The sequence below is a fragment of the Rousettus aegyptiacus genome, unplaced genomic scaffold, assembly GCF_014176215.1.
Source record: "Rousettus aegyptiacus isolate mRouAeg1 unplaced genomic scaffold, mRouAeg1.p scaffold_m13_p_9, whole genome shotgun sequence".
Lineage (NCBI taxonomy): Eukaryota > Metazoa > Chordata > Mammalia > Chiroptera > Pteropodidae > Rousettus > Rousettus aegyptiacus.
Window position 1 is genome coordinate 81,766,191 of NW_023416312.1, and position 18,896 is coordinate 81,785,086.

General features: G+C 36.4%; 1 protein-coding gene and 1 pseudogene across 9 annotated transcripts in view; one reads left to right on the top strand and one right to left on the bottom strand.

Moving 5' to 3' along the window:
* SMARCA1 (SWI/SNF related, matrix associated, actin dependent regulator of chromatin, subfamily a, member 1) overlaps positions 1 to 18,896 on the bottom strand; it is an 82,741-nt gene that overhangs the window by 15,995 nt on the left and 47,850 nt on the right. For all 9 annotated transcript variants that reach the window (XM_036226725.1, XM_036226719.1, XM_036226720.1 and 6 more), the window contains 4 exons: positions 10,685 to 10,807; positions 4,304 to 4,436; positions 1,693 to 1,811; positions 1,365 to 1,577 (listed from right to left, as the gene is read on the bottom strand). In XM_036226725.1, coding sequence (XP_036082618.1) covers positions 1,365 to 1,577; positions 1,693 to 1,811; positions 4,304 to 4,436; positions 10,685 to 10,807 — 588 coding nt within the window. The remainder of the gene's footprint in view (positions 1 to 1,364; positions 1,578 to 1,692; positions 1,812 to 4,303; positions 4,437 to 10,684; positions 10,808 to 18,896) is intronic.
* On the top strand, positions 15,145 to 15,542 carry LOC107507510 (annotated as a pseudogene).

The following is an 18,896-nucleotide window of genomic DNA, read 5'->3' on the forward strand; positions in this document are numbered from 1 at the left end:
AACAAGGTTAAGAGACAACCAAATGAATGGAAAAATAAATTTGGAAGCAACGTCTCTAATAAGGGCCTAATATCCAGAATATACAAAGAACTCATACGACTCAATAACGACAATGAAAAAAACAAATGATCCAAGCAAAAAATGGGCAGAGGACCTAAACAGACACTTCTCCCTAGAGGACATATAAATGCCCAACAAATATATGGAAAGATGCTCAACATCACTGGCTATTAGAGAAATGCACATCAAAACCACAATGAGATACCATCTCACACCTGTTAGAATAGCTATAATCAACAGGGTAAGTAATAACAAATGTTGGAGAGGATGCTGAGAAAAAGGAACCCTCATACACTGCTGGTTGGACTGCAAATTGGTATAGCCACTATGGAAAACAGTATGAAGTTTTCTCAAAAAACTAAGAATTGATCTATCATATGATCCAGCAATCCCTCTACTGGGTATTTACTCCAAAGACTTGAAAACCCATATCTGAAAAGATATTTGCATACCGATGTTCATAGGAGCATTATTCACAGTGGCCAAGACATGAAAGAAACCAAAGTGTCCTATGATAGAGGATTGGATTGGCTAAAGAAGCTGTGGTACATATATACAATGGAATATTACTCAGCCATAAGAAGAGATGAAATACTGTCATTTGTAACAACATGGATGAACCTTGAGATAATCATGCTAAGTGAAATAAGCCAGACAGAAAAAGTTGAAAATCACATGCTCACTTATATGTGAGATATAAACCTAAAACCAAAAAATGAACAGGACAAACAAATAGAGACTCATGGACATGGACAATGGACTACTGATTACCGGAGGAGGGTAAGGGGTGGGAGATGAGGGGGAGGTAGATGGGGTAAAGGAGATCAAATATATGGTAGCTGAAGGAAACTTTACTTTGGGTGGTAAACATACAGTAAAATATATAAATGTCAAATTATAATGTACATCTGAAAATTATATAATTGTATTAACCAATGTTACCCCAATGAATTTAATAAAACAAAAAAAAAAGAAAATGAAATTTTTTAAAAAATCATTGTCTCTAAAAAGAAATGTAGATTGAAAGAGACTAAAAGAGACTCAAAAGCCAAATATAATATGTGAACCTTGACTGGATCCAGTTTAAAAAACAGCTATGAAAAATACTTTGGGGACAACTAGAAATTTTGTACATGTATATATAGATTCTATGTATATATAAGTATATGTACACATACATAGGTGAGGGGACAAAGCCAATACAGCAAAATGTTAACAGTTAGAGAATCTAAGTGAAGGATATATAATATTTGAAATTCTTTAAACAAAAAGTTGGAAGAAATAAGTTAGAAAGTAATACATACCATGGCAGTTCTAGATTTGATAAACCAGTCAAATCTAAACTGAGGGGCATTCCGTACACACTGTCTTAATTCTTCATACACGTTTTCTCTATCAAAGCCCATTTTGTGTAACATACAAATCAAGAATCTATCTTCTTCCTCAGTATAGTTCTTTCCTTTGCTGGTTCCATACTGAATACGTAACTGATGAAATGGAGCCTTGTATCTTGCAATCTGTGGATTTAAACAAAACAGTGCTTTTAACTAAATGTGCAGTAATCAATCAAAGCTAATCACCATACTAATTAAAACAGTCTAATAATATTTTGACAATTATGAAATATAGTACCTTGGCATCCAGGGCTTTCTTGATACTGATCCTTCGTTGGATTCTTGCTTCTCCTCGTTCAATTTGAGCCATAATTTTCTCAATGTCCTGTAATTCATTGCAACGTTCCCAAAATACAGCTGAAAAACAATTATTACTTTACAATATTATCATCTTAAGCAAATGAATCCAAGGAACTGTAGAATAAAGAATTAACAAGAGACAATACAGTAAAATTATACTGCTTAAAATCAAGATTCGGATTCATATGTAATATATTCAATTACTAAACATCCCTAACATTTCAATTAAAAGATCTCAACAAGAAAGTTTTAGGTTAGTGAGTTACCATTCATGAAACGTTATGGCATTTTTAATCATGCATCTCAAATGACTAGGATTTCAAAAGGTACTACAGATACTGATTTAAGGTATGCTTTAAATTTTTTTTTATTTTTCAAATACAGTTTGCATATAATATTATATTAGTATTGGGTGTACACCATAGTGATTAGGCATTTATATAACTTACAAAGTGATTACCCCAATAAATCTAGTACCCATAGTTCTTAGAGTATTATTGACTGTATACCTTATGCTGTACTTTACATCCCCATGACTATTTTGAAACTACCAATTTGTACTTCTTAATCCCTTCCCCTTTCATGCTTTTATTCAAACATGATATAGAAGGAACCGAATACATAAAGTGAAACAGGAGAGAGGTGGCCATATAAACTTAGAGAACTTAGCTTCCTAAGCAAGCATAAACAAAAACAAAATCATCAGCAACAGATTATTCAAACTTCCTATGAAGAAGTAATTTCTATTGGAACTGTTGCTTCAGCTTTAAAACCATTCACTAATCTTACAATATTTTCAATGACCTGTGGCTTGTTTTTAAAACTTACTTGGAATAGCCTTTTCTCTAAAAACAAAATACCAAGTCACCTAAATTTTATAAGTGAGCTAGATAATCTGGCTACATTAATATGTCACATCTTATGACTTCAGTGAAAGGCCTTTCAATGACATACTTTGCATTCTCAAATTTTTCATCTTTAGATGCTATCAAAAAAGGAATGTTAGCACTCTGGTTTTTATAAGCATCTGTGTTCATCTATTTATTCTCTCAGTTATTCATTCAATCAATACAAATTTAAATGCTTGCTATGTAAAAGATACTCCTGAATAGCCAATTGCACATATTTCTTCTTTTATTGCAACCAACTACATAAACCTATTCCAATATCTTCACCCTCTGACAGAATCCCAATTAAGCTGTCCTGAGCTAGTCTTTCCATCAAACCTGGTATCGAATTTGAGGGGACATCTGACATATCTTTCTGAATCACTTGTTTCTTGCCACTCCATATACACTCATGCTATTTTGAAGAAAATTCTACTTCAGAAAATCTCTGCACGTATCCTTTTGCACTCTTCATTGAAATCTTGCTGCAAAAAATTTTCTCTATCTCATCTATTTTCCCCTCTCTAAGCCCCCAAATTCCCTAAGCTTATGTGATAAAGCTTAATTAAGATTAATAGCAGTGTTACGCTGCCATCAAGGAAAATGAAGTTCATAAACTCGATTTATATTACATGGAATAAAAACTTAATATAATTACCCTCTAACGTCCTTGGTAATCAACAGTAGACCCTTTCATATTTCCAAAGGAAAAAGAAATATCTATTCTCTAATCAAACCTGGATTTTTTCAGGCACTAGCACTACAGATGATTTAAGAGCTGTTCCTATCCTATATTAATCTTTGGTGTATTTATTAGTATTGTAATGTTTCCTCCCTACTATTTTTCTTTGCAAAAAATAGTATTTGAGTTGTTAAGCTAAATAGGCTTTGAGGGGTAAGCATAGAAACCTAAATCTACTTTGTAATATTGTTTCTTTGGGGAAAAATGAATTATAAACATCCGATATTCAGACTAAATTTGAAAGCTCAACCTATTTGAAAGTTTGAAACTTCCTGTTCTAGGTTGGATATGCTGTGACATGGGGATTGTATTAACTCCAGATGCTTCAGCAGCTAATCTAGTTCTGGTCAAGACCAAATACACAGCTGAGTAAGAGAGGGAGATGATTCTAGCATCTACTAACAGATTTATTTGAGCAGTCTTTTTAGATCTTCTCCAGGTTGCCTAAAGTTAATGGGATCCATATGACCTGCTTGGAGTTGAAAGGCACGACAAGGGTTTCTGAAGATCTAAAAGGGCCTATTAGGAATTCTGTACTTCAAGGATAACCTATAAAGACAGTTATACAATCTACTGAACCAGAAATCTTGGACTTGACTTGCCCAGTAGAGTATCAAATTCCAGAGGTGGGAAAGTGGGAAACTAATTTTATACTATACACAAAAACTGACTCAAAATGAATTAGACTTGAGCGTTAAGACTTAAAATCATAAAATGTTCATCCAAGAGCCACCCTTGTTTCATCAGGGCTTTACGTGGCTCCATAAGCTAACTGATAGGGACAGTAGAGGTCACTTTGTTTTGATAAATCTTATAATCTTTTCATAGAAATACAATTATATTTTATACTTTCACACTTTATTCATAAAAATTTAAAAGGTTACAATTAAAACCATGTTTGAAGTTATATATATACGAACCTGAATACTCCATGACCTCCTCAGGCGATTTGCCTTCCACCTCTCGAGCTATATTATCAATGTCGTCTCTTCCATACTTTTCATTAGCTTTAACAAACTGGTTAAAATCTCGCTTAGTCCAGTTTGTGAATCCCTGTGAAAAAATTAAACATCATCAATCAAGGTTAAATTATTAAGTCCACTTATTATTCTATTTTTTCCATACAACAGTAGATTACAACAGTTTATAAGATTTAAAACATTCTTCCTCATAAAATTCCAAGCTTTTTATGTTGTAATCAAAACTTGAGTGAGCATTATTTATAAAAATAACTGCTTTTCTATCATGAAGAGAATGTACTATTCTCCAAATACTAAAAACTGATTTATGGTTCTAAGATACTGTAGTTTAAAATTACACATTTTATAGATGCCTACTACATTAAAATACAAATGCACTAAAATAAAAGTGCTACTATAAATGCTGAAGTCCTGATATTCCAGAATTTCAGTGGGTTTTTTAGTGTATATCTTTATTATTTTTATTTTTCAATTACAATTGACATTCAGTATTAATTTAAATTAGTTTCAGGTGAAGAGCATAGTGGTTAGATATTTATATAATTTAAAAGTAATCCCCCTGATTAGTCTGGTATTCACCTGAGACTATATATAAATATATATATTCCCATGTATATTAATTTCAGGGAAAAATGTGGATGTATTAAATACAAAAACATGGAGCGCAGAAAAAAAGTTTTGTAGCTCTTTCTATCATTCCAAATACATAAGTGACTTCTGTTCAAAATTATATTCACAAAAAGGATTTCTGTAAACAGATTTTTATTGGGCCCACTCAATTTATTTACTAAAAGAGATGAGTTTAACCAGTGTTTTAAAACTCTTTGGTATTATTAGCATGTCTATGAAGTCCCAAGACCAAGAATTTGTTTTCCACTTCTCATGTCCCAACCCACATAAATGTGATACCCTCCACAATGCACACCTCTGTCTCTAGCCTTTACTTGATAAAGATTTCAGATGACTCACATTTTGTTCCTTTGTACTGCCATGAGTTTTTAATCACGGATACATTAATTTATGACAAAGATCAATTAATTTATGACAAAGGAATCAAGAATATAGAATGGAAAAAGGACAGTCTCTTCAATAAATGGTGTTGAGAAAACTGGACAGTCACAAGTGAAAGAATGAAACTGTACTACTATCTTACACACGAAAATGGTCTCAAAATGAATTAGACTTGAACGTAAGACAAAAAACCATAAAACTCCTAGAAGAAAGCTAATAGTATGCACCATGAGAGAGGTCTTGGAGATGATATTTTGAATACGACAACAAAAGTAAAAGCAACAAAAGCAAAATTAAGTGGGACTCCATCAAAATAAAAAGCTTCTGCACAGCAAAGGAAACCATCATCGAAAATAAAAGGCAACCTACTGAATGGGAAAAATATTTGCAAATTATATATTTGATAAGGGGCTAATATGCAAAATATAAAGAATTCATACAACTCAATAGCAAAGAAAACAAACAATCTAATGTAAAAATGGGCAGAAGATCTGAACAGACATTTTTCTAAAGAAATATAGATGGCCAGCAGGTACATGATAATAAGCTCTACATCATTAATCATCAGGGAAATGCAAATCAAAACTATAATGAGATTATGACCTCACACCAGTTAGAATGGCTTTTATCAAAAAGACTAGAAATTACAAGTGCTATCAAGGATATGGAGAAAAGGGAACCCTTGTGCACTGCTGGTAGAAATATAAATTGGTGAAGACACTATGAAAAACAATATAGACTTTTCTCAAAATGATCCCGTAATTCCATTTCTGGATGTTTATAAAAAAAAATGAAAACAGTAATTTGAAAAGACATATGTGCCCCTAAACATCTCCATTTTGTTCTTCTGGAGTTTTCCTTTATTTGAGAAATATTTGTTTCTTCCTTTTGATTGCTTCTCTGTGTTTGTTTCTATGTATTAGGTAGGGCTCCTATATCTCCTAATCTTAGTAGAGTAGCCTTATGTAGTAGGTGTCTTGTGGGGCACAGTGGCAATTTCCATGCTCACCTCAGTAGGGTATTGTAGGTGTCACTTTTATAAGATGTGTGTATGTTTCTGTTGTAGTTGAGCCTTGGTTACTGTTTGCAAGTCAATGGGAGGTATTCGCTCTCAGGCTGATTGGTTGTGAGACTGGCCATGACTACAGTGAAGGCGCTGTTGTGCAGGGGCTGACCCTACAGAGCAGGATTTGCTTTAGCAGGGATCTGGTGCCTGCCCTGTCTGCCCTTTGTGTGTGCTGTTTGTGGAGGAGATCTAGTAGTTCTCCAGTGTGGGGTCTGAAGCTGATCATAGAGTGTGTTAGTTCTGAGATCTCTCTTGAGAGGGGCATTGTTGCTGGCCAAGGTCAGCTGCTGTCTGTACCCTGCCCAGGGCCACTCGGTATGAACTATAAGGTGATATACAGAAGGCAGCTATTTGTGATGGGCCTGAAGGTGCCTGGAAAAGGCTCAGCTACAAACAGGCCGCTGCTGCTAGTGACAGGCTTGGGGCTACTTAGCAAGAGGTACAGGGCATGCTGTGGCCAGATACTGCTTATTTGGAGTTTGTGAACCTTTGAGAGATTTTATAAAAGTTCTCAGCATGAGCCAAGATAGGCTGTTTGTATAGAAAAGCCACTGGAAACAGCTCGGGTGGGCCCACAAGTTGAGTGGGGCAGGGACTCAGGGAATCACCAGAGTAGGACTAACAGAGTTTGCCAAGTTGATAGAGAATCAGATTTGGTGCCCACCTGTATCTGCACCTGGATAAGGGGAGGGCTCAACAAAGGAACAATGGCTTCTGCCAGCACTTCTGAGAGAAAGGTGCCCATGCAGCCTTTGTCTCAAAACCAGACAATTCATTTCCTCCCTATATGTCCCTGGTGTCTTTCAACTGCTGTTCCAATGCTGGAACTCAGCATAAGGTGTCCGTCAGCAAGTAAGTCCATATGCAGGCCCTAAAGAGGAACACCTGGGGCCCAGCAGCCCTCCATCTCACTCAGCAACAATCTTTGCCTCACAGGCAGAAGTCATGGGGACTTCTCTTTCCCACACTGGAACCTTGAGCTGGAGAGCCTGTTGTTGGGCTGGGACCCCTATCTCCTCAGGGGGAACCTCTGAAACCAAGATACCACTTCTAAATTTTAACCCCCACATGCCAGTATGGGACCTGCCCAATTCCACATCTCTGGCCCCTCTACCAGTATCAAGGTGACTTCTGTATACTCTTAGTTATAGGACTTATGTTCAGCTAGATTTCAGGTGACTCCCAGCAGTGATTGTTATTTTGTAGTTTAGCTGTAAATTTGATGTGTTCCTGGGAGGAGGCCAGCACAGCATTTACCTATTCTGCCATATTGACCATAATCCTTCTAATTCTTCAAAACTAGTAGCTTTAAATTGTACAATGATCACCTTAATAAGTTTCAGAAATCGAGGGTAAAAATGGTGTAGATGACAGAAGCTTCGTTCATCCCCTCTTGCAATCACATCAAAGGTGTGACGGAAACATGGAGCAAAAGCAAGCAGAGTCACCTGAGATCTAGATGAACAGAAGCCCCACAACTAGGGAGGGAAAAAAAGACATCAACCTGCATGGTAGAAGGTAGGAGGGGGCAGAGATGTGAGGCTGCCTGGTCCCAAGCAGCTGAGTGGAACAGAGGCTACAGCAACGGCAATTACCTCTTAAAGCAGCTGTTTCCATGAGCGTACTTTCACAGCTATGGACTCGCTCACTCTGAGCACCAGAGCAAGGTCACCAGCTCAGGGCGTAATAGGGACTTACGGAGTAACAATGAGTTGTTATAATGAAGGCCAGAGGCAAGATTCTCTCTGTATAGGAGTGCAGGCGGTATCCACAGTTCCTCTACTGAACTCCCCCCTCACAGTACACGGACTCGGCACTGCCATGCAGAGACCTCATCAAACTGGAAAACAGAGGTCACTCTGCCCAGAGGATTCCCCAAAACTCCGCCACCCTCAACGCATGGCCCCACCCAAGCCACATCCATGTGTGTCCTCAGCAAGTCAGGTGCCCCTTGTTGAGCAGTGTCAAGACACACTGGTGGCAGCTGACCTCGGTTTCTGGCATGGCCTCTTGACACAACTATAAGCACAGAATCTGGAGGTGCTTGCTGAATCTCAACAGGTGGCCCCAGAGGGGCAGAGGCTAAACCCTTCTCAGGATTGTGCCACTGGACACTGCACAAAGTTGTGCTAATATGACCAGGAGACTTAGAAGATTAGCTTAGTACACAGAAACAGACAGAGAAAGGCAGCCAAAATGGGTAGACAAAAAAGAAGAAACCATACAAGAAAACAGAACAGAGATCCAGGAATAATGGAGTTAAGCAATCTAACAGATGCAGAGTTCAAAACACTGGTTATAAGGATGCTCAATGAACTTATGGGAAGTGTAGATGAATTCAGTGAGAACTTTAAGAGATTAAAAAAACATAAAAATGGAATTGGAAATTATAAAAGGGAACCAGTAAAAAATGAAGAACATATTATCTGAGATTAAGAGTATAATAGAGGGAGTAAACAGAGTGGATAAAGAAGAGGATAAAATCGCCGATATAGAGGATGGGGAAGCCAAAGACACTCAACTGGAATGGCAAGAAAAAAGAAGTCAAGACTGTAATAATAATATAAGGAGCTGATGGGACACAATTAAATGTAAAATATCTATGTCATAGGGGTACCTGAAGGAAAACAAGACGTTGAAGAACTATTTAAAGAAATAATGATGGAAAACTTCCCTAACCTGGTGAAGAAATAGACATACAACACTAGGAAGTGTAGAGTCCCAAGAAAGAGGACCACGAAAACACCCAAACAAGATACATCATAATTAAAATGTCAAAGGTTAAAGACAAACAAAGAATCTTAAAAACAGCAAGAGAAAAGCAGTTAAGTTACCTACAAGAGAGCACCCATACGACCAGCAGCTGATTTCTCAAAAGAAACTATGCAAGACAGAAGGTCTTGGCACAAAATATTCGACGTCATGAAAATCCAGGATCTACAACTAAGAATACTTCACCCAGCAAAGCTATCATTTAGAGTCCAAGGACGGAAAAGAGCTTCCCAGACAAAAAAAAAAAAAAAGCTAAAGGAATTTATCAACACCAAGCCAGTATTACAAGAAATGCTGGAGGAACTTCTTTAAGAAGAAAAAAACACGTATCGAAACAGGAATAAAGAATGGTAACAACTACAACAAGTACCTCAAATGGAAAAGAATTAAGCACTCCAGCCAAAAGATAGAGTGGCTGAATGGATAAGAAAGCAAGACCCCTACATATGCTGCCTACGAGAGACTCACTTCAGATTAAAGACACATAAAGACTAAAAGGAAGTGAATGGAAAAAGATATTGCTTTGATGGACCTAGAGGTTATTGTGCTGAATGAAATGGGTTGACTAGAGAAAGACAAATATCACTTGATTTCACATACATGCGGAATCTAAAGAACAAAAGAAATAACAACAAAAGCAGAAATAAACTCAGATGCAGAGAATATTTTGAGGTCTACTAGATGGGATGAGATTGACGGGACAGTGAAAAAGGCAAAGGGTTTAAGTACATGTGGATAACTGCAGAACAGACGTGGAGATGTAGAATGTAGTATGGGGAAGATGGTTAATAATGTAATAAATATGTAAGGGGGAAGAACGGCATTAGATTTAGTGGGGTGATCGCTGTGTGGGATGTGTGGCTCTCTGATCACTATACTATACAAATGAAACTGGTATGCTGTTGCATGCTAACTATACTTGAGATAAATTCATTGAATTGTACAATGTAAACATAAGCAACTAATTGTCTATTATATTTCAATAAAGCTGAAAAAAAATAAGAAAAAAGTTTCAGAAATCTCTCATCCTTCGTTGTATTAAAGTTCTTCCCAAGAAAGTACTAAAGGCATTTAAAAAATTATGAAATGTTTCCATAAATAATTAATTTCATAAATAATTTCAGAGGACAGTTCACATCACTCAACAAAGTATATTTAAATTTTCAAGAATACACTAGTAATAATTGTGTATCAGGATTCATATGTAGATTAATTGGCCTGATTATAATTGATAAAATACATGTCTTTTTAATAATGGGCACCTATATTTTACATTTTTGTATTTCCAAAAGGGTGTATTCTGTGAAAGGAATAAAAAATAGAGATATTTGGTCGAAACATATACAAAATAGCCCTGGGTTTTATTAGTGTGTCCAGTCAGGGTACTGAGCCCATACAATAGAAATTAAGTGATATATTTTCTTTTTACTATTGGTTGACTAGAAGTATTTCAGTCACTTTAAATATTTTACTTGTGTGAGGAGTTTTTCCTTTTCTTCAGTCTCCTCTGGTGTAAGAGGTTCAGCTTCATCAATCTTTTTTTGCTCCTCTCTTTGAGCCACAGCTTGATTTGGGATATCAGGGTTCCTTGGGACCTATAAATCAAGAGATGAGTTATGAGTAAACTGTTGAGAAAAATTAATTAAGAGTATATATACATGTATCAATCTTTAAAGTTATTTCAACAGTAAACACCTTAAAGTCATACCAGAATGACACATGATCCTGTCCACATTCCTACTTCCATATTACCAAAATAAAAAAAAATTAAGTGGGCCACATGATATTTGAGAGTTAAAATAAATTGCTAAGTGCCACGTTATGTTCTAGATTTAATTATACTGTGGAACAAAATATATCCTTATAATATTGTAATACATGGTAATAACTGTAATATCATCATACCCAGCACCAATATTATACAATAAATATAAAGCTGAGAAGAAACAAAAAGTTTGGCAGTATAGAAAGAGCCCATATTCGCCCATAAATATAGACCAGAGAAGTACACCTGAAAATTACATCCAACACTCTGATCAGTTCATAGTGCAAAAAGAAAGGAGTGCTTTTACTGCCTGCCAGGGTATGGAAAGGGAGAGCATCTTCACATCAAATGCAAAAAGTCGAGAAGAAGTGACAGGATAATGGAGAAACAAGAAAAAATGATAACATAGATAACAGGGTAGGAGTAGCAGAGCAAACACAGAGTTGTGATGAGACACACAGTCCAGGGAAAAAGACTACAGTAGCAGTGGCCAACAGAAATTATAGTGTTCTGGATACAGAGCTACAAATATACTCACAATTAAGGGGAAGAGAGTAAAGGTTCAAAAGAATGAGGACAGAAGCTTAGCTCTCCAAGAAAGCGGTCAGTCACCTCAATCTCAAAACTGTAGCCCCTGGGGCCTCAGTGTGTCACAGTGAACACAGACAACCAGGACAATTCAGCAGTGTGGAGCAGCATTTATTTGTATGGAATGACAAAGTAATCGTCACTCAGCTCAAAGCATCACACCATTTCTATGTGTGTCTGCAGTGATGATGCAACACATTAAGAGGGCAGGTACATAACTTGTGTAGTACATTTTATAGCAAGCCTTTACACACAAAAAGAAAAGAGTTGACAGTAAGCCTTCCACTGTTTAGTAAGCACACCTATCATAAATGACTCATTCCCTCTATAGGTATCATCAGATAATTTTACTACAATGTAATTATAATACATATTATAGCACATTTTTCTAATTTTGATATCAGAAATTAGAAATATATATATATTTAAATTTCATAGTTTGAAACTATATCACTGTAGCCTAAAAATAAATATTTTTGAAAACTCTTACATCCAACAGTTGTTTAAATATAAAACCTATCAACTGGGCATTAAAAAGAAATAACCAAAAAACAGGCTCATTTGTAATCTTCAATACCAGACAAATTATTAAGTATTGACTAAATGTCTATTATGTCTGTAGCACTATGATAAGTATTCACTGAAACACAAAAGTAGTGGACAGAGCAAGTTTCCTGCAGGGAGCTCACAACCCAGTTGTGGAATTTTGAGCTGTACCTTAAAAACTTGAAGGATTTGGGAAATGGAGAGAAGGGAAAGAAAATTCTAGGCAGGAGCGATATGAGCAAAAAACATAAAGGCAGAAATGGGTGGGAAAGAGCACACAGGGTTTATGCTGAGAAGGGATAAGAAACAAGGCCAGGTGGAGACAGATTTAGAGGGCCTTCTGAAACTGCATAGTAGGCAACAGTAAAGCACTGGAGATTTTTGAACGAGGGAATATTGTCAAAACATAGTGTTTTCACCTTTAAGCCTTGTGCTGGATGGATTGAAGTCGAGGAGTGACTAGAGGCAAGAGAACCAGCTAAACTATTGTAATCTAGAAATGATGTATGATCACCTGGCCTATGATGTTGGCAAATGGAAACTGAAAAGATACGTTAAAAATGAAATGTAGGACCCAAATGGCATAGATGATAGAGGCTCTGTTCATCCTCTAGCGACCAAATCAAACTTGTGACGGAAACAAAGAGCAAGCAGCAAGGAAAAATCTCCTGAGATCTTGATGAACAAGCCATATGACTAGGGAGAGAGAAATCCAAGAAAGCACCCTGCAACGGCAGAAGGTAGGACAGGGCAAGGACACAGGGCTACCCAGTCCCAAGCGACTGAGTGAGATGGAGGCTGCGGCAGCATCAGCAGCAGATTTTCACGGTGACGGACCTGCTTGCTCTGAGCACCAGTGCTGATTCAGCTGCGCACAGGGAACATGAGAGACTTACAGAGAGACACTGTCAGAGTGAAGGTCAAGGTGAAACTTGCTATGTACAGAAGTTCTGGCAGTATCCATTGTTCCTTATTAAGCCCTCCCCACTCCCAGTGCATGGACACAGCTCCACCATAGCCAAGAGGTCATTGAACTAGATAAGAGAGGTCGCTCCACCCCGAGGATTCCCTGAAACTCTGCCTCCCCATCTCACGGCCCCACCCAAACCACATCCAGGTGTGTCCTTGGCAAGTCAGGTGCTCTTTGTTGAGCCAACCCCCAAAACTCACACTGAAGGTAGTTGGCCTCAGTTTCTGGCATGTCCTCTTGAGGCAATTATAAGAACAGCACCTGTGGATTGCTTGCTGAATCTTAACAGGTAGACCCAGAGGGGCAGAGGCTTGGGCTAAATTTGGCCTGCAGCTGAACCCCTCTCAGGACTGTGCCACTAAACACCTACTTCACAAATCCACACTAATAAGACCAGGAGACTTAGAAGCTTTGCTTAGTACATAGAAACAGACACAGAAACGCAGCCAAAATGGGAATGCAAAGAAACAGAAACCATATGAGAGAATAGAACAGAGATCCAGATCTAATGGAGTCAAGTAATCTAATAGGCATGAAGTTCAAAACACTAGTTATAAAGATGCTCAATGAACTTCTGGTTAAATTTGGTGAGAAATTCAACAGAGATAAAAAAAACCCATAAAAATGGAAATGGAAATTATAAAAGTGAACCAGCCTGAAATGAAGAATACATTATCTGAGATGAGAAGTATATTAAATGGAATAAACAAAGGAATAAACAAACTGAATAAAGAAAAGAATCAAATGCCCTATCTAGAGGACGGGAAAGCCAAGGACATGCAATCACAATGGCAAGAGATAAGAGGCCAAGACTATAAAAATAATTTAAGGAGCATATGGGACACTGTTAAGGGTCCAAATACCCATCTAATCAACGTAAGTGAAGAAAATCAAGATGTTAAACAGCTGTTTGAAGAAATAATGATGGAAACTTCCCTAACCTGGTGAAGGAAATGGACATAAAACCCCAGGAAGCTCAGAGAATTCCAAAAATCAGGGATTTAAAGAGGCCCACACCAAGATACATCACAATTAAAATGCCAAAAGTTAAATACAAAGAAAGAATATTAAAAGCAGCAAGAGAAAAACAGATAGTTACTTATAAGGAAACACCCATAAGACTGGCAGCTGATTTCTCAAAAGAAACTATGCAGGACAGAAGGGCTTGGCACAAAATATTCGACAGGATGAAGACCCAGGATCTATGACCAAGAATAATTTATCCAGCGAAGCTATCATTTAGAGTTGAAGGACAGAAAAAGAGCTTCCCAGACAAAAATAAGCTAAAGGAATTTATCGCCACCAAGCCAGTATTACAGAAAATGCTGGAGGGATTTCTTTAAGAACAAAAAACATGTATCAAAAACAGGAATAAAGAATGGAAACAACTACATTCCTATCAATTAATACCTCAAATGGAAAAGAATTAAGTGATCCAACTAAAAGAGTGGATGAATGGAAAGGAAAGCAAGACCCCTACATGTTGCCCGTAAGAGACTCACTTCAGATTAAAAGACAGACTAAAAGGAATGGGATGGAAAAACATATTGCTTTAATGGACCTTGAAGGTATTTAAGTCAGACAGAGAAAGATAAACACTATATGATCTCACTTATGTGCGGAATCTAAGGAATAAAAATAATAAACTAACCAAAACAGAGTCACAAATACAGTGGGCAATTTGGTGATGGACAGAGGGGAGGGGCATTTGGGGGGCTGGGAGAAGGGTTAAAGAAGTACAAATTAGTAGCTGATGGACAGACATGAGATGAGGAGCACAGCATAGGGAATGCAAATAGAATGAATACATTGGCTAGCTGAAGGGTCAGGGGAGGGATGGTGCAATTAGGGGGACCATTTTACAAACTGTATAGATGTCTAACAAATGTACTGTATACTTGAAACTAATTAAAATAAATAAATTTTAAAAAATGAAATGCAGGCCTAAGCAGGGAGTACTGTCTCCACCAAGCCTGTCACTCAGTTTTTCTTCTCTTGCTCCCCTGCAGCTCCTGGGTAGGTGCTTGCACACAGTGCTGAGACTGTCTAGAGCCACAGAGAAAATGGAAAATTCACCATCGCCATTGCCAGAACAAGCAATTTATGGCTTTGCTCTTTTCTTAAACTCCCAATATGGCTTCACACTATATCTCATATGGGCTTTTATTCCTGAATTTTAGCTAAACTCCTTAGGCTTAAGCTACTGGTCTCAAAAGTACTGGGCAGTTGCATTCCCTGTCTACCTCCTCATTACTATAGTAATCGGTTATATACTCCTATTTGGAATAAACATAATGAGTACCTCTCCACTCAACTCCATTCATACAATCACAGACAACTATGCTAAAAACAACAGCAGAAGAAATATCAAGAAGCCATCCCAGCATTAAGAGATATTTCCATTAGTGAAATAAACCCAATGTTCTTTCTTGTAGCCAAAGAACTTTACACTAAAAACTGAATTTATGTAGACTAACATTTATTATGTTTTTGACATAATATGACCATAATTATCTCTCTTATGCATACTTAGTATTGAAATACTTTTTTAAAAAATGTAAGCTGAACATCTCTTAGATTAAGTTCCATTAATATTGTAAATGTTCTCAAATATTAGTTATTAATTGGCAGAATAAAATACTGTATTAAAAATGAAATGTAGCCTAGTGAAAAGCATGATTAAAAATAGCTAAATTCAATTTTTAAATTATAGACATATCAGCAATTCCATTCCTAAGTATTTACCCAAAGAAATGAAACAAATCTACACAAAGACTTTTACACAAATGTTCACATCAGCTTACTCATAACAGCCAAACACCAGAAGACAGGCTAGATGTCTATCAACAAGAGAATGGATAAGTGAACTGTGTTGTATGTTTATAATGGAACGGTACTCGTCAATTAAAAAAAAAGTGTAAACTATTGATGATAACAGGGATCTCAAAAACAGTATGCTAAGTGAAAGAAGCCTTACACATATGTATGATTCCATTTACTTGAAATTGTAGAACAAAAAAAAAATACTAATATATGCAGGAAAATAATATCAGAACAATGGTTATGTCTGGGGAGTGGATATGGAAATTGACTTGGAAGAGGCACCCTTTGGGGTGACAGTAATGCTCTATATCTTTATAGGGGTTTCAGTTATGTCAAAGTACACCTAAGATTTATACATTTCACTGTATGTAAATTTTACCTCGAAAAAGAATCAAATAATATAGAACTCTGGCTAATGATATGCATGTTGAAGTGTTTCTGGGTGAAATACACTTATGTCTGCAACTTTAAAATGCATGAAAAAATAAGATGAATATCCATTTGATAGAAGGCTGGAGAACTGGACAAATAGATGATAAACAAATACAGTAAGATATAAATTAGAAATATATATGTGGTGTGTACACGAGTGTTCATTGTACAATTATTTCAACATTTTTGTATGTTTCAAATTTTTTCATAATAAAATATTTAGAAGAAATTACAGGTATAGCTTTAAAAGTTTAATAGAACCCCAAAATTGCTGGTATGCAAAATTATTTTGGCTTCAAATTTTAATTGAGAAAAACCTCTTTAATCTTACAATATTTATCAAATATCTTCAAAATTTCTGTCCAACAAACCACATTTTTAAATGAAATATTTCATTTTATGAAATTTTTATAAAGCATTTAATTTTATAACAAAAGTGGATAATATACCCATAAAAGTAAACTTTTTTCCTACACAGATATCCCCAATACTAAAATTTTGCGCCTTGAACTTCAAGAAGAGCAAAATCAGAATATTATGTCATATCCACTGCAGATTACTTCTTCCGTATCCACTGGTCATATTTTTAATACAGCAAAACTTTAGAATGATTTCATCAATGTCACGTGTACTATTTTAATTCTAGAAATTATTCATTTACATATAAAAAGTTTTGTACTAGAAATAAGTCAAAATTCCTAAATTCCTGTATCTCCTCCTATAAAATAATCTTAATATTCATCATTTTAAAAAGGTATTCATTTTTTACCTCATGAGGTTATCAGCATTAAGCTTCCTGAAGTGATTTCAAAGTGCTATATAAAAGTTAAGTATCCAAATTATAGACCAATAGTACTAACCAGATACCTCAAAGGTATCTCAGGTACTATTACTATATGTTTTACTGATGGCTCCCAGCAACACTTAACATGTAATATACAAAATACAAAATGTTATCTTTCAAAAGGAAACCCCTCAATTACTTCATGGGTTTCTAGTCAGACCCTAAGGAATTTGTGATTAAGAGCTGTATTCCGTGGAGAAGTGAAGAACTTTTTTTGGTCTTGTTTCTTGAGTTTTATCAAGAATTTCATAGAATATAAAATGCTAAAGTAAATGTGATGGCCCACAAAATGAAAGCAGTAACCTGAAATCAGCTCACTGTATTTCTATGACACATTACTAAAACTCACAAAGATTATGGAACTTCTTCAATTTGTAAAATGTTTATATTCATCCCTAAAGAATTTTTTATTGGAGATAAATGTTAGAATGTTCTACAGCTTTCTTCAGCTTCAAATATGGCAAAACTCTTTAACTCCAGGTCTTGGATTTAATGGAATTTCTAAATACTCTGGATTTCTTTTTATTCTGCAATTGAAATTTCAATTAAGTCATCTCTTCCAATATACAGATTTTAGAGAACTAGTGATTAAATGCATTAAGAAACTCCTTTAAGTTGCAAGAGCAATAAAGCTTTTGAATGTCTTACCTGCAACAAGGTCGAAGCTTAGAAGGGAGAACTGCTATCTACCAAGTGGTTAGGGAAAAACAACCAATACTTCTTGCACCCTCGAATATAACAAAACTACAGATCTTATCAGCAATACTTCTGTGACCTTGTTGTGCTGAATATGGGGACCAAATACAAAATAAAAATGCAAATAAGTAGGCCTTCAGGAAAAATGCTCTTTCCCAAATGCTTTAAAAGTATCGAGCCCCTCACTATAGGGGACTCAAAATGGTGTCGTGCACCACACGGTCCTCAGATATAGACAATACCTCTCTGTCCCAGGTTAATAATCATTTAAGCAGAAATGGGGAAAAGGGTCCCTTTTTGAGAACCTAACTGTGCACAGAGAATACTAGGTAACCGTACTACAGTGGTTCTGTTCATCTGAGAATAAACTATTGCTCCATTCATCTGTGGCTCTGGTGAGTTTTCTGGAGGTATGGGGCGTGGGGATTAGTGCTAGATATCTGTGAGAAGACAGTTTAACAGTTATCGCATAATCCTTGCAAGGAAACTTTTGCGGATGATTAACATGCTGTACTCTGAACCCAAACGTACAATCTACCCAATTAAAGTAAGTACCCACCTTAGCTCAGGTCTGCAGCTTCTGGTAAAAAATGGAAGAAACAAGGTTCGGAGAAAACTAACATCCAGAATGCATTCTTATTTGTCTTCTAAATCCTTAGCTAAATATGCATCCAGGGGATCAAGGCAAGTCTAAGAAGATACAGAGGTAATCCAGATGGGGCTGAAGAGAGCATAGGCTAGGAGTAGAATGGCAAGGGATCGACTCACTCTCCTCCACCACCCCAACCACCACACTCCAGGCCACCACTATCTTCTCTCATCTTCACCATTTTCTATGTCACAGCCACAGTAATCTTTGAAAGATGTAAATCTGATCATACTCAACCATTTGCAAGTTGATCTTTAGCAAACTACTCAGGGCAAATTATTCAACCTCTCTATGCCTCAGTTTCCCCATCTATAAAATAGGGATGTAGATCCGGGGCTGTTATGAAGATAACGAGCTAATCCTTTTAAATA